Raw genomic sequence first — 20919 nt, 5'->3', positions numbered from 1 at the left:
GTAATAATAATGAATAATAATATATTATATAATAATAATATACACTGTCATACATAGGTATATGCAGATGTTTGTAATATATCAATACAACATATAATTATGTGTAACACGCAATATATCACAACTGTTAGCAACATCCATGAATGGTTTCATTTGTATTAACATAGAAGAAAATACTTTTAATGCATGATGCCTAGCTACACTCCGTAATGCCTCTAGGGCATGCTTTATCACAACTACCTACGAGTGTTTCATATTTTCCAGGATTCGTTAAATTTCCTTTCCCTAAAATCTACTTATTTTCTCAAGGTAATGAACTACATACATAAAGCTTATTTATATTTATATAAATAAATCATAGCTTTAAAAAAGAGAGATACACATTTTAATGATCTAAAGTTACCCAGAAACATTCACTATAAATAAGGCTATCCATCACTAGAATTTTCTGTCTAGCTTAATGTCAGCCCATTTGTACCTTTACGTATGTTGTTTTTCTTTTCCCTATCTACTCTGAGCCCTATTTAGTCATACTGATTGCCTACAGAGATGAGTCTTTCCTTATTTCTAAGGCGAACTTCCTAGAGGAGAAATTTTAGCTGTGAAAACACAGATTAATGGTCATACACTGGATATATATATAGACAGACTTTTCAGAAGTCCTTAGTGATTTCAAGAGTGCAAAACATTTTTAAAATTCCTTTAAAATATTAAATTTAATGTTTTAGGAAATATATAACTTTTCAGGTATCTGAAATCCTATCTTCATTCCCTGAAACCGACTAGTAGTTCTAATCAAACTAAGAGAAAGGCTACAATTCTCATTTCAGATGTCTGCATGGAACTTTTGGTAAGCTTATGCCATTGCTTATAACTTCTTTAAAATAAAGCTTCAGGTAGATCGCAAAAATGAACACGTCTTATTCTGTGTCCATTCCCCTTGCACTGTGGCTCCTCCCACAAAGAGATAGGGTTTTTCTCCTCTCTGTGAACTTGGGCTGGCCTTGTGACTTTAGATAACAGAATGTAGCAGAAGCAATGGTGTACCAGGTCAGACCTTAGGCTGCAAGATGCCTCGCACACTTTCTCTCTTTAATTCTCTCTCTTTTCTCTGTCCAGCCACCATGTACAGAAGACTGCACTGGCTTGCTGGATGTTGAAAGACACATGGCTTAGTTGTTCTCACTGTCCCTGCTGACAGCCAGTCAACTCCCAAAAGCAGAATTGCTTAGTAAACTGGTGGTAGATGCACTAGGGACCCAATCAATTAAAAGCACCACCAACTGAGTTTAGTCTAAAATGCTGACCTATGAAATCGTAAGTCAAGTCACTAAGTTTAGGGGCAGTTGGTTACACAGCAAAAGCCAGTTGATGCAAGGATCAACCAGCAGGATATCTTTGTATCCCACAAAAGAGCAGGCGCTAAAGCAGTCCTACGAAACATCTAGGCAAGACCTCAAATATTCTTCTGAAGCCAATTACTCCAACCAAATTACAATTAAAGTTCTACACACCTGTCACTAGGAAGCAAACCTGAAGATTCTTCTTCTCTCTTTGGTATGTCATAGGAATCAACAGGTCTAAAAGATGGAAAAAGAGTTTATGCTCAAAGTATTAGACTTTAATGCCTTCTCAGAGTTTAAGAAATGGATATCAAAGTAATGTTATTCCAGCCTCTTTATGAGAATGGTCTCTGAGTTGAAAACTAAACATACAGAAGTATTTCAATCCATCCCTACAGAAAACAGACCTACTACCACCAACAGACATTTGCAATTCATTCATTCCACAAACATACACTGAGTGCCTGCTATGTTCTGGTACTATTCCAGGGCTGGGCTACCGAAGTAAACAAAACAAACTTACTGGACTCATAATACTTTTTAGTGGGATGGGGCAGGTTAACAGACAAGCAAATAAACACATAACGTAAAGCAGGCAAGTGCACACTAGAGAGAAAGGGTGCGGGGAAGAGACGTGTTTCTGATGAGGTATTCTGGAAAGTCTGAGAAGGTGACATTGGAGCAGAGACTTAAAGAAAATGAGTAAGCCACACAAACACGTGAGGGAAGTCTTCTCCAGGTACAGGGACTAGAAAATGCAAAAGTCCCGGGGCAGAGTCATTCGGACATTTTCATGGAAGGAAAAGGAGGCCGGTGTGACTGTAAGCGACCAAGTGAGGGGAAGAGTGGTTGGAAGCCAGGTGGACAAGAAGGCCGAGATGCCATCCATTCAAGCCATCGGGGCCACGGCGAGGACTCTGGATGATGTTCTAACGTGACAGGGAGCCATAGGGGAACTTTGAGGAGGGAAGTTAGGTGACAGGATCACTGACAGTGAAAAAGGTTCACCTCTGCTTGTGTGGCCCTGCGTGGAGGACGGATGGCGGGGAGCAGGGGGACCAGTTAGCTGTATCCATTCCCCACTTCAGAGGCATCCAAGTCAGATCAACTGAAAAAGCACACGCGCCCTTCGGCCGTGGGGACAGACCTTCGGTACTGGTAGATTTGGATAGAAGTTTCCCTCTCTCTCTCCGCCTGGTGCTTCTGCTCGTCCGCCTCTGCCTCTGCCTCGCGCCGCTTCTGCTCCTGGTCTTTCTCTTGCTGCTGCTGCTTCGTTTCCTCCTCTGCCGGGGCTCCTTCCGTGTCAGGTGCCTTGGACTCTTCACCCCGGGTGGCCACAGCAGGCTCCCGTGTGGTCAGAGAAATGCTGTTTGAGTTTAGGACCATTAGCTCCTACGTGACCAGGGAGAAAAGAAACCCATCTGAATCTGTGCATTTCCGTACTATGCACAGATATGTCTATATTCAGTTTTAAATGATACTTATTGTAGTTGGCCCAGAATTCCACTTGAAATAACGTGAAACGTTTCATCACTAACAAAAATCACACATGGGTGGTGGAGCTGTAACACAGAAGAGGAAGATGCCCTTCGAGCCTAGTGATAGGATTATTTAGTGATACAGTAGAGAAACTAGGAGAAAGGCTGAAACGTCAAAGTGAAATGCGGACAAACCAGAGCCTGGTATTTTCAGAGAACTACACAGGTGAATGTGTGACAAAAGCCAGGTGAAACGGGGTAGCTTCCATTTTACACCGAATTTCACCAACAAGGTCGAGAAGGAAGAAGAGGGCGTGGCCAACACTACCTCATTCAAGTACTTGGAATTCTCTCTCTCAGCCTCCTGCTTAGCCCTTTGCCACTCTTCCCTTAGCTTCTCCTGTTCACGTTGATATTTTTCCTACAAGATGAGATGGCATATTAATTAGTTAATAGGTTAATGATGTTAATCTCTCATTTGCATTTTGCCAGCTCTACCCTCTACCTCCATCTTTAAAGACAGAGATATTGGTTTAACCAATCAGATTTGCACCCCTTAAGTAGATCATAGCTTATACTGAGCTAAAATGCAGACTTGGGAAAGGGCAGACATTCCGAATTGAACCCATATCCACTCTTGACTGTGGCTGTAATTCATCGAAGCCCCTAGCTAACTGGAAGGGGCACTGAATTACTGTGCAGTGGACCAAGCACACAGTTGATGCAGGTGGAGGTCCTGACAAATCTCTACACCTCTCATGCATAAGAAAATCCATAAAACGATGGTGCCACATACTCTAAAAATATACAAAGGGTCTAATAAATAATTTTAATGGGGGACTCTGGAAATTTTCAAAATGGAAAAGTATTTCATATAAAATGTGCTACAGGGGCATCCCTGGTGGCGCAGTGGTTAAGAATACGCCTGCCAATGCGGGGGACACGAGTTCAAGCCCTGGTCTGGGAAGATCCCGCATGCCGCGGAGCGACTAAGCCCCTGCGCCACTACTGAGCCTGCGCTCTAGAGCCCGCGAGCCACAACTACTGAGCCCACGTGCCACAACTACTGAAGCCCACACGCCTAGAGCCCGTGCTCCGCAACAAGAGAAGCCACCACAATGAGAAGCCCGCGCACTGCGACGAAGAGTGGCCCCCGCTCGCCGCAACTAGAGAAAGCCCGCGCGTAGCAACGAAGACCCAACATAGCCAGAAATAAATAAATAAATAAATAAATAGATTACTTTTTAAAAAATGTGCTACATATCAAAAGATTTGTTATTTATGAGGTTATTGGCTTTTAATTTTTTTAAAGTTGCTTCTTAATGTAGGTTGACACTGAGCAGGAAAAGCTGTTAAAGCAAACGGTGTTCCTGCTGACCCACACTACCCTGCTTTACCTGCAGCAGGCGGTCCTGCTCTTTCTGCCACCTCTCCTGCCGCTTCCGCTCCCCTTCCTGATCCCACGTCCAGCGACTCGGGGCCCTGATGGTTGGGACTGGAAGCTGCCGAGTTACAAGAGAAAAGGTGCAAACAGAGAAGAATATGTTACTTCATTAAGTCATCTACTGAAGTACTTTTGCATACATAAATTATTCATATCACCCTTGGCCTACGCTGTACTAAAGGAGGGTGGGCTTTATACATCAAAATAGGTCTCTTACACAAATGAACTTATCTACGAAACAGAAAGAGACTCACAAACATGGAGAACAGACTCGTGGTTGCCAAGGGGGAAGGGGGCAAGGGGCAGGGGAGGGTTGTATTGGGAGTTTGGGATGAGGAGATGCAAACTATTTTATATAGAATGGATAAACAACAAGGTCCCACTGTATAGCACAGGGAACTATTGATATATTCAATATCCTGTTATAAACCATAATGGAAAAATATGAAAAAGAATATATATATATATATACATATATATATATATATATATATATATATAACTGAATCACTTTGTTGTACACCAGAAACTAACACAACGTTGTAAGTCAACTATACTTCAATTAAAAAAAAAATAGGCCTCTTTATCTTGGAAAGATACTCCTGGATAAACTCTTATGCAGCTTAAAATAACAGTAAGCAATGCTACTGTGTGCTAATTCAGTCCCACCCAGGCCTTCTTGTTTATTCCAAAGCCAAATGAATACTACTCACATCAGGCACCACAGAATCGGAACTTCCTATATTACAGCACGTTGGCAAGGAAAGAAAAAGAAAACAATATAAATCTTCATTTCTATGAAATAATTCCTTTCAGAAAGTTGTATCACTAACTGTGTCTATGCCAGTATACTAAGTGACATCAGTTTTTTCAAACAAAAGTACATTTCTCTCTTTAGTCCCATCTGTTTGTTACTCATCTTCCAAATTCAAAGTCAGTAAAAAGAAGAGAAACAGTGGATGCCAAAGTTTCATCTTATCTCTAAGCGTTCAGGGTTCTTTTATTAATAGAGTGGATAGTATTCTCATAACTTGGCCTAATAGAAGAAAAGCTGAATTTCAAATATTACATCTACCAAACCCAATTTTTTTACTGGCTGCTATTCAATTACATGGTGACAGGTGTAAGTCACATTTTTCAGGTCTTATTGCTAAGGAGCTACTTTTCTGAAATAAGCCACCAACAGACATATTCAAGAAACATTTCCCTTTCCACTCCTATTATTTGAAAAACAAAATATTCAGACTTCAGGTGTAAACCTATGGGCAGAATGTTATTCTTTTTATTCTTAGGGGGCCTACATAAATGTAGTACAATGATTATAAACATGTAAGCAAATTTCATAAAAAATACTACCATACTGTATTTTTAAATTTTCCTGAAACCTCAGCTGTCAAATAAATTATTCACTTACACAATCATATTTTTAAGAAAACTGCTTTGAGATTTAAGAAAATATTCTTCCCTAAAATAGTCTGTTGAAGAAAAGTGTGTGAAAATGGAGAAAGAAAAGGAATTGCTTTATTTTAGCCAATTTGAGCTAGGCGTATCACACGGTTTCAATTAAATTACCATAGAATAACAACAGTTGAACAAAAATTATCAAAAACACAAAGGACACTGACACAAATGGACCCCTGTACATGCAGAGCTGGTAAGCTACTTCTATTTATGGTCAAAAAGAGATCTTAATTCACCAAAAGAGACTACGAATAGATTAACACAAAATACACAAATCCAGTTAAGTACCATGTTATAAGGCAAGTTTGGAAATATTTTTGATAATCTTAAAAGTAAGAAATAATAACATTTTAGACACCAACAGCACACCCCCTACTGACTGTGCCATTGCATCTCAAATGTTGGATATTACTTTTAAGCTCTTGACTGCAAAGCACAGAGTTCAAACTGCATTCATGAGACAGAGTATTAGACAAACGTGAAAGGGGAGGAAATGCCACATGCACGGCACATTGTAATGCAGCACTGCCCGACTACACCAACACAGAGAATCTCAAAATGTACTTGTTTACAGATGTGACCAAATTTACAGAGCGGTCCTATTAACACTCCAAAGCCATCATCCCAATAGCAATCAACAACTCTGTTCTTTATTCAGAGCATTTTCCAAAACCCAAAATTTGACTCTAAAAGTTGGCCAATTGTATGTTGGTGTAATCTAATATTATGCAATTTGTAGGAAGCAGTAAGGCATAAATGAAATTCCTCATTTCTTACTGTCACCCAGTGGCAAGTAGTGTGTGTTTAAACAGCATCTCAATTTTTTTAATTAAAAAAAAACCCAAAAACTTCAGAGGTATACAAAGGACACACAAAGACCCATTACCACAGAGGTAGACCCATGAACTGTAAGAAAAGCCTGATGACCCTAGGGAAAGAATGGAAATGGGTTATGTTGCTTGGTCATAATGATGGCCAAATAGAAGAGGCTCAGTGCCCAGCACCACAGACTATCAGGAAAAGAGTGGAGAGTGGGAACAATTCCATGAAAGTACATGAATTGTTAGCTTGGCAGTTTACCTTGTTCAAAAAATTGTGATCGCCTTTTTAAGTTTTTCAAAGAAATAGGTTCAGAGGCTAGTTGAAAAATACAAACACAAAAAAAACACATCAATACCATGTCATTCATTTTAATCTCTCACCACTGGAAAACTAAATGATACTTGATACATCTTTCCATTCTGTAGCAATATTATTTTTAAAATGATAAAACTGATTGCCATAGAAGATAGCGATTATTTCAATGCACAAAGACACACATAGTTTTAGTAGTCTATACTACATTCAAATTAGTAAAAGGAACTAATATTTTGATTAATAAATTTTAGCAGGTAGCATCACAGTTTCATAGAAGCTGAAGTAACATCTTCCGTGCTAGATCACACCCCTTTAGGGAAGTGGAAATTAAATTGTTTTTGCTTAGGTTAATCAATTCAAAATCTTTTCTAGTACAGGAAGAATTGTTTGTAACTAAGATTTTTCATAGTACTAGTAAGTAAAAAAGGAACTAAAAAATAATGGGGAGGAGGACAAGAAAATAAATATCCACAGAACAATTCTAAAAAAAACCCCAAATGCTAAAATTAAAATATTCTTCTAACTAGACTATTTTGCCCTAGTTTCCAAGATCTTATAGCCCCTAACTTTACATAAAGCAAATAGAGTTCAATCAGATAAAAAAGAAAAAGAAAATATTCTGACTTCTACAGATCTGTCACAGGATTATGGCAAATGATTATTATACTTCAGTTTATTCATAAAATGTAAATGTAAATGTAATTATTATTTGACACTAGTTGATATTTACTTATCTAAACAAAACCCTCAAATGACAGGGCCTGTGTCACTAACAAGTGCTCTGCTGAGTCACAGACAGAACGGGACCCGCACATCTTAGATTAAAATATCACGAAGAAAAAAGCAGTCATGTTCGCTTTTAAAAACTCCTTTGACAAAGAATGCAATATCAAACAGTTAAAATATAGTCACTTATAATTATCAGAAATTAAATACATAAATAAAATACATAAATATATAAATACATAAATAATCAATAAAGGAAGGGAAATTTATAAACTTGGTTTGATTTTGACATAAGGTATTATGAACTGACAAATGCAGATTCAAAACCACCAAATCACTGAGAAAACCTAGACCTGTGCCTGGCAGTCTAGTTTCATGCTAAGAGAAGCTTCATCTTCTTTGGGTCTCTTTCCCTGCCTATGTGGACCAGATCTTTCTTATTTATTTTGTATGCCTAAGCCATAGCACACAGCATGTGGTAGCTCAATTATTTGTAGATAGACAGCAGAAGGAAGGAAGTGATGACTCCATAATGCAAAATTTCCCTAGATGCTATGTCTGCTTTTTCCTTACAGATGGGTACTTCTGCTAACAACTGTTACTGCCACTGGCATTCCCTTATTACTAGCTGCTTCCAGGCTTGTCCCTTTTACAACATAAAAGGGAGAAAGGAAACCTCGTATTTAACTAAGACTCCCTTTGCCAGCACACCATAGAGAGAAAGCTGATGGCCTTGGGAAAACCAGTCTTTCTTATTTGGATTAGACACACAGGCACTCAAAGCTCCTGGACAGGCTGCCAAAGCTTTGTTTGCAGTTCCTGGACTATTCAACACTGGAACTGAATGCCCTCCCACCTGGCTGCAATTGGATCTGTGTGCTAACCTCCGAGTTTCAACTTGCAGTGGATCAGTTTTGCTTTCACTCACAGATATTAATTTTTATAGTAGCAGAACTTGAGTGCAATGACTTATCCTATATTATAAATGTAAGCTATAATGGTAATGTTTACCTTTTGATTCAAAAGTATTGCTTTCATCACGAATTCCATTAATTTCCTTTGATTCAGTATTCTAGAAAGGATAAAAATGCCAGTTAACAATATTCTCTCCAATTGGACTTCAGGCTTAAATAATGCATTTCTCATTAGTGAAAATATCTTCGAATGAGATGAGTTTTTCACAGTATGAATATACTCTTTATAGCCTTTTACATATAAAACATAATTTTTTTATTGTTCTTCAATATTTGTGGAAGAATTAATGAACAACTGTAAGCATGAATAGCTTTAAGTTCAATCAGTCATTAATTTTCCAAGAAACATGATGGGCCAAATAATCATTGGTCCATTTGGTTTATATTTATGAGTAAGCAACACAGTTATATAGGATTCTCTAACATGTAAACTTTTCTTATACAAGGTAGCAGGATCTCCTTATTACATGAAAGGGAGCATCTTGGGGTAACAGCAATTATATCTAGGGAGTCAATAAAAACACATTTATTTGCAAATTTAAATTTAACTATTACTTTGATAATTAGAAAATTTCTACGTTATAATTCTTTTAAATCAATTAATGTAACTGTGTATCTCTTAACCGCATATGTAAGTCTACCCATCTCATTCACCCACACAAGAACTAAAACTGCTTCATGAGGTTTTAAAACTGCACACAATTACCATATTTATTTTACCAGTAAAGACTAAGGAAAGCATAGAAAAGTTATAGCATGTAATTTTACATAATTAACTACTTCACATTCACAAAGATCTGAGAGAGGGGTATAATGATGAAGGATTGGTAAGAAACACCTGCAGGGACTTCCCTGGTGGTCCAGTGGTTAAGAATCCACCTTCTAGTGCAGGGGATGTGGGTTCGATCCCTGGTCGGGGTACTAAGATCCCACATGCCACGGGGCAACTGAGCCCACCCACCACAACTACAGAACCCACGCGCCGCAACAAAGAGCCTATCCGCTGCAACTAAGACCCGACACAGCCATAAATAAATAAATAAATAAATAAATAAATAAATAAATGTATTATGTATGTATGTATGTACGTATGTTAAAAAAAAAACCCCTGCAAAACATCACTATGGATCTTTTGATTTTTTTCATTATATAACTCACTATTACTCTAAATTATTAATGAGAAATGCCTTATGATTTTCAAAAATATATTTTATTCTCATTACTATAAATTACCTTATTCAATTATCTATGTTTTTAAAACAGCATCAAAATTGTTCAAAGAAAGCAGATTCTTTCCCCCCACAAACACACTTCCTATAGTTGCTTTGCTCTACCCAAATACTCCCACTTCTCAAAATACTTACAGAATTCTGAAGGCTTTCTGAGAAATCAGCTGTTATTGACAGATTTGAAGATTTGTCTGAGCTGTAAATTCCAGAAGTTGCATCAATCCACTTTGTTTCAGGTGAACCTATAATTTTGGTAGCCATACTGGTGAGATTGAGGGTTTTATGCCGTGTAAATGGCAGGGAAGGCTGGTCTTTGCCCCAGTCTGATTGGCACACGAAGATCAAGAAATGAGTACACGTAAATGTTGAAGTTGAAAGAACAAAGTTACTGAATGTACATATACAAAATACACGCACAGAAGACAAACAAGTCAGACAGTGTGTGAAAGAAATGAAGAGTTTAGGCCTTTTACCAACAGATCACCTTCCAAAAACAGAGGGTTAGAGCATGTTAATGGTGAAAAGACTGGCAAATTTGCTGAATCTTTCTGTAACCCAGGACAAAATATAATAATATTTTGATATCATAAGTTGGTAGGTCTGGGAAGGCTTAACGCCCTTCCCCATCTAACCTCAACAATTAAGCAACACAATAATGAAATGTACATCGAAAGTTCTTCGAGAATGAACAACTGGGATATTGACCTACTGTGCTCTCTCTTATACCAGTTACAGTCATGATGCTGTAGAGGAAGTGAAACCATGGTGTAATTCTTAATATTCAACATCATCATATGACTTCCAAATGCAGATATAATTACAAGAGCCTTCAGCTGATATGTGCATTCAAAGCCAGTCCAGCATATAAATCAGTCAATAAATAATGCAGAATTCAGTAAATTTGCTAGTGAAAAGCTTTCAGACAGAACATCCAAAGAAGCATCATTCAAGACTTGTCTCGACATAACCACAAAATATCTTTAAGCCAAAAAATAAAAAAGTGAAACGAAGAGAGAAGAAAATGTTATTGAAGCAAGCTGTTATAACCACTTGCCAAAGACCAGTTCCCAATTTAGAAAGCCAAACACGGTGGTATAACCAACTCACCAGACTTTCCATAGCGCCTGATATCCATTACTAGGTTTCCAGTTTCCTGAGCATTAGCCATGGTTTCCTCCCACTCTTTTGTGTCCTTATATGAAAACTTAGTGTTGTTGATAGCAATAATTTCATCATCTACCTGTAGTTGAGAAAATTCTGCTGGGCTACCTAAATAAAGCAAAATAAATTAAACTACCAATAAAAAAATAAAAACATGTCCTACTAGTCACTGCTTATTTAAATTAAGAGAAAAAATGACTTCTTAATCTCACCTAATCGTTTCTCATATTTTTTCAGGTACAGAGGAGTCACAAAATTTCTTAAAGTTATCAAATATTTGAGCAGCTACAACATTACAAAGCAACCAAAGGCATTTTTTAATCCTATAGAATGTATCTTCCTTAACGTTTAAAGAGAAATGATAAACCCATCTGTTCAATAAAATTTCTTTATTAACCTCCTAAGAAGAAAACTTTAAATTATTTTTAAATTAAAAATGTGAAATATATATTCCGCTTTAGCTGAGCTTCCAAAGCCAAATGCACTCTAGAATGGAGAAGAAAACAGGGTCGCTTAAAATGGCTTAAAATTACTACTTACCATTATCTAATTAAAGCAGCCTTGAAATTTCAAAGAAATAACCAGAGTTCACATGCATTTTTATATAGCTAAAATATGTAAATGAGGAACTCCTCATAAATACAATAGCTTTCATTTTAATTTTAGGTCTTTATTTTGCTAAGAGTTTCTGGGCTTGATTTGGTGGAGGAGGGGCAGTGCTTTTGTAAAAGTCCCAAAGCATCCTCAGGAGTCCTTGTGCAATAGATACATTAGGACGCTCAGAAAATATTGATTATATAGCACCTATGTATCCATCATAAACACAAATGATCAGGGAAAGTTCTTTCTGGATCTTCAATTTAGCATTGATTGTTAGTATTTCCAAATATTACGCCTAAAATTTTGAAAAATGAAGTCTGTAAAAGTCACAAAATTACAACTCTTCAAAACTAAAATTAACGAGGCAAGATCAAACAATATGTAATTTGTAACTCCAACTATCAGTCTCTGGGAAGAGGATGCGCCTCTTCACTTTACTGCTGCATTTTTCACATGTGTTTTCTCCTCCTCTATCAAAGAAACTAATTTCTGTGGGGGCTTCTTGAACAGCACAGGACAACAAAGGAGAAGAAACTTCAGTAGAGCTCAATCTATGATTTACCTGCTTCGACTGATGCTACGAAGATCCTGGAAAAATCCCATTTTACTGTAAATCCAAAGTCAAGGCTGTTCCCAGGCGTCTGGTTTATGCTGATTCTCATATCACTGAACTGATCCTGAAAACAAACATGAAACGGTGGGATCAAGTGTCCCTGGCGCCCACACGGAGGAAAGTCTATCCGTGAAAGAAGGGAGGCTGCACGCAAGGTACACTTGAATTATTTCATGATAAACCGGAAGCTTCATTCTTTTCCCCTTGGGTTTGGTAAAACCTTCACTTACATAAATATCTCTGAGTTTATTATTTTGCTGCTAAAATCAGGGAAATCTTCATATCCATAGATATTTTTCTTCACGTGCATACTATAAGTCAGTTGATTTATATTGATAAAGCTTAGGCTTTCGCCCACCATACAGTTGGGTCTAAGTTACAGACCATTTTTTATTACCCAGGAATGAAGGTGAGTGAGAAGATGTGGTGTGTGTGTGTGTGTGTGTGTGTACACCCCCCCACACACACACACAATGGAATTCAGCCGTGAGAAAAAGGACATCCTGCCATCTGTGACAATATGGATGAACCTTGAGCACATAATGCTAAGTGAGGTAAGTCAGACAGAGGAAGACAAGGACGTATGATATCACTTATACGTGTAGTCTAAAAGCCAAACTCATAAAACAGGGAGTAAAGTGGTGGTTACCAGGGGATGGGGGTGAGGGGACAGGACAGATGTTGCTTAAGGGTACAAACTTCCAGTGAATAGTAAATGAGCCCTAGAGATCTAATACACAGTACTGTGCACATAAACAATATCTTATTATAATGAAATTTGCTAAGAGACTAGAACTTCCAACCACTAAAAAGAAAGGATAATTATGTAATGTGAGAGATGTTAATTATCACTACAACAGCAATCACATGACAATATATAAGTGTATCAAATTAACATGCTGTGCCTTTAAAATTTACACATTGTATCTCAAATACATTGCAATAAAATGGCATCTTTGAAAATGCAAAAAAGATTTAAATCATTTATTTTTAAAATGTCACAATACTTAAACTACCTCCAACATTCAATATATTTAGCCAAATAATTTTGAGGGGTTCATAGACACAAAATTCAGCTACCAGAATCACTCATCTAGGACTGGTACCACCCCCGAATGGGTATCTGAAAGTTTGGCAAAAGGCATTTTTGCTTGTCCTACTGCTGCATGAAGACCGAGCGGGAAAGGCAGAGCTGCTACATATGCTACAAAATGCAGGACTGGGTCATGCCCGAGGAACCACCAGTAAGATGCCAAGAGGGCCCCACTGAGACACCATGAGCTCCAGGCCACAACCTCCTTTAAGTAACAACAGTCTGCAGGCCCCAGAACTTGGACAACATGCAGACCTCTATTTTCACCTCCATCCCTACAGTCCACAGCCACAAATTCTCAGTTTCACAGACTTTCTTAGGCCATTTTCCAAAACAAATATTTTAAGGTTTACGGTATAGTATACTAGGTCTGTGAAAAATTTAATTAACTTCCATAATTTATATTTTTTGTTTTGGGTAAACGGCAGACATAAATTTTAGCATGTGTTTGTTTCCCAGACTAGTGTTTCCAGTTCTTTGATTCATAATTATCAAGAACTTAGACTTAACTGTTTAAAAAGAAAAATTCTTCCTAAAGCCAGTTTATTTTCCAGAAAAAGGCCTATAACTCCTCTATTTTAATTTAGCAGTTAAATCCAGACCTAGGACCAACAGGGCAATTCATAAGTTTTTCTACGTTTAGAACGAGTTTGAAATCTAAGTGACTATATTCTAAGAAACACTGTGATATTATATAAGAATTAGAAGGAAGACAAGGAAAGCACTGAATAAAGGATCAAGAACTTACTGTATTGTATGGATATGAGCAATAAGTGTTGTAACAATACACACTTATTTGTTCAACATACATTTATTGTGCATCTATTCTGCATAAAACACTTGGGAAATAAAGAGGAATTAGGCATGGTCCTTGCTCTCAAGAAATAATTACTGACTCTTCAAAATGGGTATGGAATTTTTTAAGAAAAAAATTGTAGCTAATAATATAGAAACGTTTTCATCAGACATCATGTAAAGCAGTTGAAATATGGGAACCCAGAAGTAGATAGTGAGAACAGTCATTAATGATCAGCCTGATGGATACCAATCTCCAGAGTATATCAAAACTCTGCTATGAATAGAAAAAATTACTGGTTAGTTCTACTCCTTAACCAAAACCACCACACACTTAAATTAGAGATGATTCAATGAAAATAAACAGCCGTCTTCACCACTGCTACCCCACTCTACTCCCACTGCCAAATTCTGACCTAAAGCCAACGAGAGTGCAGGATCTATTGCTATATAAGGGCACAGAGACAAAGGATGGGTTAGAAATTCCAAGACACTAATTGAGGTTTTTTTATCTTGAAGAATAAGAGACAGGATGGAGTTTTAATAAATAGTTTCCAACTACAATAAAGAATACTTTGTGGGAGAGAGCAAGTGAACATTACCCTTTTCCTCCAAACATAGGATAAAAGAGAATGAGCTTAAGCTCTAGATGGCAGTGTCACAACTGTATTAGACCAGAACTGTCCTCCAAAGGACTGCTCTTACCTTGGAGATAAATCTCTACTTGAACGTAATAAAAAGGCAGATAACCACCACTCTGAAATAGTTAATAGAGGAGGTCAGCCGTACTGTGGCTCCAGCCTGGCAGCCTGTCACGTGGGTCCTGGGAGTGCACACAGGCAAAGGAGAGAGAACCATGTGAGCAACTACAGGACTATTTCTGTCAACAGCCAGGTGGCCTCAGGCATGTCACTGAGTCTGCCAGAGAATTTTCTCTCACAGCGACATTAATTTTAAAGCTTTTTGTTTTCAAAACCCTATCTTCCAATGCAGACCATCTCCCTCCCACACCACAGAAAGGATTAAAGTAGGTGGTGGCAGTTCAGGGAAAGGGCCCCAGAGGCCCCTCTTGCATGGCCTCCCTGCCATGACAGTCTCTCTGGCATCTCTGTGGAATCCTGGGTTCTTGAATTAAATTATCCTTGAGACTTTTTGCAGGTGAATATATCTATAATTATAGTCAAGCATAAACTATTCAACAATGATTAGGATTTCTACTTCCTTATTGTTCCTTGCAAGATATATGCCATGTGAGTATTCTACAAAGGGTCCGTTTCAGAAGATGACACTGTGGGAATTTCCTTTTGAACTGGATGGAACCAGGAATATAAATTATTGGGAGAAATCTAGATTCTTGATGACTGATAAAGAACTATCCCAAGTGGTTACAGTTGCCTATTCTGGGAAAGACAAAATACAGTTACCAACATATCAGCATCTAAAATAAAAATAACTTCCCTCAATTTAGGTACAAGTTAAACAGAAATATACACTTCAATCTGAGACTTTTAAACAATGACATGGTGATCTGGCATAGCAATGGTAAGATTTATTTTTACGAGATCTGATGAATTAAGATTCTCGTATCAACACAGATGGGAATCAATAAACAACAGGGTCAATCAGATGGCTATTCTCCTCAAACTTTTTCAATTAGATAAACATGTTCCCTCAAAGAAAGCCTACTTAAGTTGATAAAACCAAATAACACTGAAAGTAGATTCAGGCTGTAAAATCATAAATAACAGAGGAAATATATAATCTTTGATTTCTGTTACATGGCTCTTTAGTTTCTTTTTTCAGGGTCTTAGTGGAACGAGAACATAGTGAGTAGCCCTCAACTCATGGTGCAGCTCCGGCACTCGAGCTACTCTCCTTCACCAAAGATGCGTCTATACCTACTTGTTTCCCCTCTCCATTATCCGTTCCAAAGAGGCAGGTGGTGTTTCCAGCTCTACCACTTGACTCAACCCATTCCCCAGCTTAGCTCTTACCTACCAAATCCATTTTCGGCCCTCATCCCATCAGGCACTACGAACTATTCTTGCTTACGGGAAACGGTCTTCCAAGTCACCCATTATTCCACTTTCTCCTGCCTATTTCCTCTATCCTCTGGCCACCTCTCAGTTTCATCAGTGTGTTCCTCTTTATTCTATTTTCTTTTTGTTGCTCTTCTTCACCCCTAGTCAGTCTCCCACCTTCTTGACCACATGTTTTCCTGAGTCAACCTCATGCATTGTCATCAACTACTATCTAAGCCCAACATACTCAGAATTAAATTCATTATCTTCCTCCCCAAACCTGCTCTTCCACCTCGTGTTTTTCACATATTGGTTAATCACATCACTGTCTAACCAGATACCCTAGCTAGAAACATCAGGTTCTTTCTGGGCCTCTTCCTCCTTCCTTCCCCTAAGTGCTCCCCACCCCACCTCTACACAGTGGTCTCCCAAGCACCACCACACACATGCACTTAATAAAGTGTTAGCAAGTCCACAAGCCATCAATCCATCTGGAACCATCCCATCCTTCCATTCTCCTTCAGGCTCTCATCTTAACTCAGGTCATGGTTTCCCCTCTAAACTGCTGTGGGTCACCTCCTAATTGCCTCTCTCGCCTCCAACCCTTCTTTCCCCCCATCTTGCTCGCATCTGCCAGAACTTTAGTTACAGAAAATACCAATTATTATATCATACCCTGTTTTAAAATTGCTGGTAGCTCCTTATTGCCTGCTGGGTAGAGTTTGAAGTCTGCACCTCAGAATTAGATTCAGTTTGGGTAAGTTTTGATACATACCTACCTTTCCTCAAAATAATTTTAAGAATGATTTTCTCTTTATGAACCAGAAGATATTTCAGTCCATATTGGCTCTAAAATTCTAGAGACATGGCAAAGTTAAATTAAGTCAACATTTGGTGTTTTAAGGCAGTTCTCAAATTTAAGCATGTCACATTTCAAAAAAAACTGGCATCAGATAAGTTGTAAATGTGGCCTAAGCATTTAACTAGCCCAGGGTGTGTTACATAACTTTCAACTCTCAAGTATTTCACTGGTGAAAGTGAGGATAATACCACCTACTTTGCTAGGTTACTGAGAGAATTAAATGAAACATTTAAAAGGTGCCAAGCCACATGGTTGATGCCCAGTAATTATCTTCTTTTTCCCATGGAAACAATGTTATACATGGTAATATATGCTGGTTAGGCAGTTTCCAGATCCACTAAAGAAAATCCTGTTTAAGTTAACTCTCACGCATGTAGCTCTAAAGCTAATAGAACTCGGTCAGCATTCAATGTATAATTACAGATCCAGGCACCGTACTAACAGTGAGCACAACAGGCTTGCTTCCTACCCTTAGATAGGGTAGGGGTCTAGTGAAGGTGACAAGCAGGTAAAATGCACGGGAGGAAGCTGTGATAAGGTAAACCCTGGGTACTCTTAAAAGAGGTACTCTCGTAGACTTGGGCATTAGGAAGTGTAAAAAGCTTCCTTCCTTCCACGCGTATCATCCTAGTTCTGGGTTCTGATTTAAAAATCTGGGGCAAAGGTCCTGAAATGTGGATTTGGATGAGATTTGGGCGCAGAGGGCTTGGACAAGGCAAAACCAAACCAAACCCTGTATGCAACACCAATTTGGGGGAAAAACCATATATGCGAGGCAGTTGGAGCGGGATGGAGGACTCTGGGAGTCCCACTGCCTCCCCTTGCTCGGGTGCCCCAAGAATTGCCCTGGCAGCCCAGACCGGCAGGGGAGGCTGGAAAAGAAGCAGTACCATAAGAGAAGTCTGTGAGAAAAGGGAAGAGAGAGAAACAGAACTCCAGACTAGCAATGGAGGTGAGAAGGAAATTCCTGGGCAGGTTTTAAATGAGGTCATTTAAGTTCTTCCCTCATTAAGTCTCTGCTTCTTTATGCCATGAACTCCCTTCTTATCACAATTCTGTGAGAGGCTCCTAGCCCATCTCTGCCCCCAGATTTCGCCTCCTTAAAATAATTCTATATATCATCACAGTGCTCACATTCCTAAAACACCCCTTAATCTTAAAGAACCTATAAAGACCTAAATTACCTGCTGAATCAAGTTCATTCTTTAGTCTAGTAATCAAGGCCTTGAATGTAATTCAAGTCAGTAAATACTTAAGTGCCAACTACGGGTAAAGGCTATGGAGGGTATAAACAATACCAGTGAAGGAGAAATGAACATATGGAAAAGGAAGCATTCAGTGAATGAAACTTGCAAGGGTAGGAAGTTCAGTTCCAACAAGGGGGAGGCGATCTCTTGATCCATGAAGGAACCGACCCTCCTGTGCTTTGAAGAACAGGAGGACTTCAAAATACAGAGATGGGTGAAATGAACATTTTTAAATAGGGCAACAATAAGAATAAAAATATATATGATGTGTTCATGAAAGTATAGGGTATGTTCTAGAAAAATCAAGCAGTCTCATGTGGCTAGATATCACCTACTTCCGCTCTCTTTCTCACAACACAGGGCAGTGGAGGCAATCTTGAGACAAACTAACTGAGTTCAAATCCTGACTCCACCACTTGGTATGCTGCATGGCCTTGGGCAAGTAGCATGACCACTTGGTGCCTCCATTTTCATGGCTACAAAACATCAATAAGAGGGTCACTGTGAGGATTAAATAAAATAATGCCTTGCGAAGCCTGGTCGGCCTAGCAGCTACTCAGTAAACATTAGCCGTTTCGGCACTACAGAGGGAGTTTGGGAACAGTCAGGAGAGACCTCGGTGTTCCCCGGAGTGCTCTGAACTTCACTGAACAGACCACAGCATGCCACTGGGGGCTTTGAAGCAGAGAAATTACCCAGTCCAGCCTGGCATCATGCAAATTAATCTGGTGCCAGCCTTGTGTAGAATGCACAAAGATGTGACTATTTACAAAGTGTCTGCATGGATGACGGAAACGGCTGGAATTAGGGTAGCAGAAGCAGGGATAGAAAAGGGTAACAACATCAAGGGAGATGCTGTAGGAAGAAATGAAAGGACACTGCCAGCACAAGTGTGAGTAAGGAAGAGGACCTGAAGAACACTCTTTTACAAAGCTACCAAGACGTCTACCTGAAACTAATATAATATTGTAAATCAAGTACGCTTCAATTAAAGGAGAAAGACATCGAGCTTCCCTGGTGGCGCAGTGGTTGAGAGTCCGCCTGCCGATGCAGGGGACACGGGTTCGTGCCCCGGTCCGGGAAGATCCCACATGCCGCGGAGCGGCTGGGCCCGTGAGCCATGGCCGCTGAGCCTGCGCGTCCGGAGCCTGTGCTCCGCAACGGGAGAGGCCACAACAGTGAGAGGCCCGCGTACAGCAAAAAAAAAAAAAAAAAAAAAAAAAACCCTGAAACCATGCCATGTTAACTCACGTTCCTCTGAACTGCTCTAACCTGAAAGCCACACCCACACTTAGCCTCTTTTTCTTAATCCACTGATGCAGCTAGTCAACTGCCACCCTGAAGGAGTTACCACCACTGAGCACACAGTACAATAATCAGGCTGTTTCGTGGGATTCGCTATTTGAAAAGGCGAAGGCAAACAGGCAAGTCCATAAAACAAAAGACACCTTGCTTCTCTCTTTATTATTCATCCACTGGTACCTTATGTTCCCCAAGTATAACAGAGGCTACTGTCCTCATCCACTGAGACTTATGATGCTAATTACGTATTCCCAATTCTTTAAAAGTAAAGTTGAAAAAATAATTTACAACCAATGATTTTAGCAACCTGAAGAGACTGGATTTAGATATGTTTGTAAATATACATGGGAAAACTGAAAGAAATACATCTAAATGCTACAGAATATCTCTAAATGATGGGATTACCAAGTTATTTTTATTATGTATGTTTTCCTGCATTTCCAAGTTTTCTCAAGCACAGAGTACTTTATAATCACAAAGAAAAAAAGCTTAGTTTAAACTTGTAAAGCTTTCCTGTACTAATAAAAACTAACGATACTAAAATATGCTGTATCATATTTTACACAAAGATATTTCATTAATATAACTTGGGCCAAGTTATATACTTGATGTTGTGCCTTGGGAAAAAAATACACTTTAGTAAGGCATCAGAAAATGCTAGACTAAGCCACAGAACCATAAAAGCATCTCCACACTAAGGGGTTCACACAACTATCAAATTGCTTATTGAAGGTTTTTCTCTAAAAGAGAAAAGTTTCTTTCTGTTCTCTAGACAAGCAACAACTCTTTAGCCTATGTGTAAAACATAACTAAAAGAACATTCATTACCTAATCATTCTCTTAGAGTCATCTGTGGGATTTTAAGTAGGAAAAACTACAAATGCCCCCAGTCCTTCTTCATCTGATGGTATATTTTATTTGGACTCCAAATGCTAAAGAACGCAATTGTCATACTGTAACTAAGCCTCAATATTCCCCTTAAAAGACAAGGAGTGGTACAAAATTCTAGGCTTCCCAGAGTACAAATTAGTATTGAAAGTCACTAGATTTTTCATATGGTAGAGAAAGAAGTTCCCTGTCCTTAGTGGCCAGCCCCTCTCACGTGTACCAGTTTCTCCTTGTGGTCAGTTCACTCCCCTGAGAAGGAGACCTGCATCTAAAACCTCCTGAGTGACTCCTGCACCCGAACCCGGACTACTGAGTGCTAACGGTGCAAGGCAACAGCTGCTGAAATGGGGAGTAGAGAGCAAAGCCAGCCAACTCCAGGGAGACTGGTCCAAAAAGTCTCCACACACCCATATCACAAGGGTCATCTGGATCCATCAACTCAGAGTTGGAAGAGATCTACTTCCTCCAAGATCTGTTACAAATAAAATGCAATGTCATTTTCTACGTTATCAGCCCAGACTGTAGTGCCTAGAGGTTAGAAACGT

The 20919-nt window shown here is 38.9% G+C and overlaps 1 protein-coding gene across 11 annotated transcripts in view; it reads right to left on the bottom strand.

The window, feature by feature from the left end:
* The window catches only part of LMO7 (LIM domain 7), a 214280-nt gene that overhangs the window by 12241 nt on the left and 181120 nt on the right, over positions 1–20919 (bottom strand). For 7 of the 11 annotated variants that reach the window (XM_082602292.1, XM_082602300.1, XM_082602299.1 and 4 more), the window contains 10 exons: positions 12116–12230; positions 10900–11061; positions 9928–10115; positions 8601–8661; positions 6807–6863; positions 4979–5004; positions 4219–4323; positions 3150–3242; positions 2491–2735; positions 1515–1580 (listed from right to left, as the gene is read on the bottom strand). In XM_082602292.1, coding sequence (XP_082458418.1) covers positions 1515–1580; positions 2491–2735; positions 3150–3242; positions 4219–4323; positions 4979–5004; positions 6807–6863; positions 8601–8661; positions 9928–10115; positions 10900–11061; positions 12116–12230 — 1118 coding nt within the window. The remainder of the gene's footprint in view (positions 1–1514; positions 1581–2490; positions 2736–3149; positions 3243–4218; positions 4324–4978; positions 5005–6806; positions 6864–8600; positions 8662–9927; positions 10116–10899; positions 11062–12115; positions 12231–20919) is intronic. The other 4 variants (XM_082602294.1, XM_082602295.1, XM_082602293.1 and 1 more) reach the window with 2 other exon arrangements.

Source organism: Mesoplodon mirus (assembly GCF_964341445.2).
Source record: "Mesoplodon mirus genome assembly, chromosome: 17".
Classification (NCBI taxonomy): domain Eukaryota; kingdom Metazoa; phylum Chordata; class Mammalia; order Artiodactyla; family Ziphiidae; genus Mesoplodon; species Mesoplodon mirus.
Note: the sequence above shows the minus strand (reverse complement) of the source record. Positions and strands in the feature narration are given on the sequence as shown.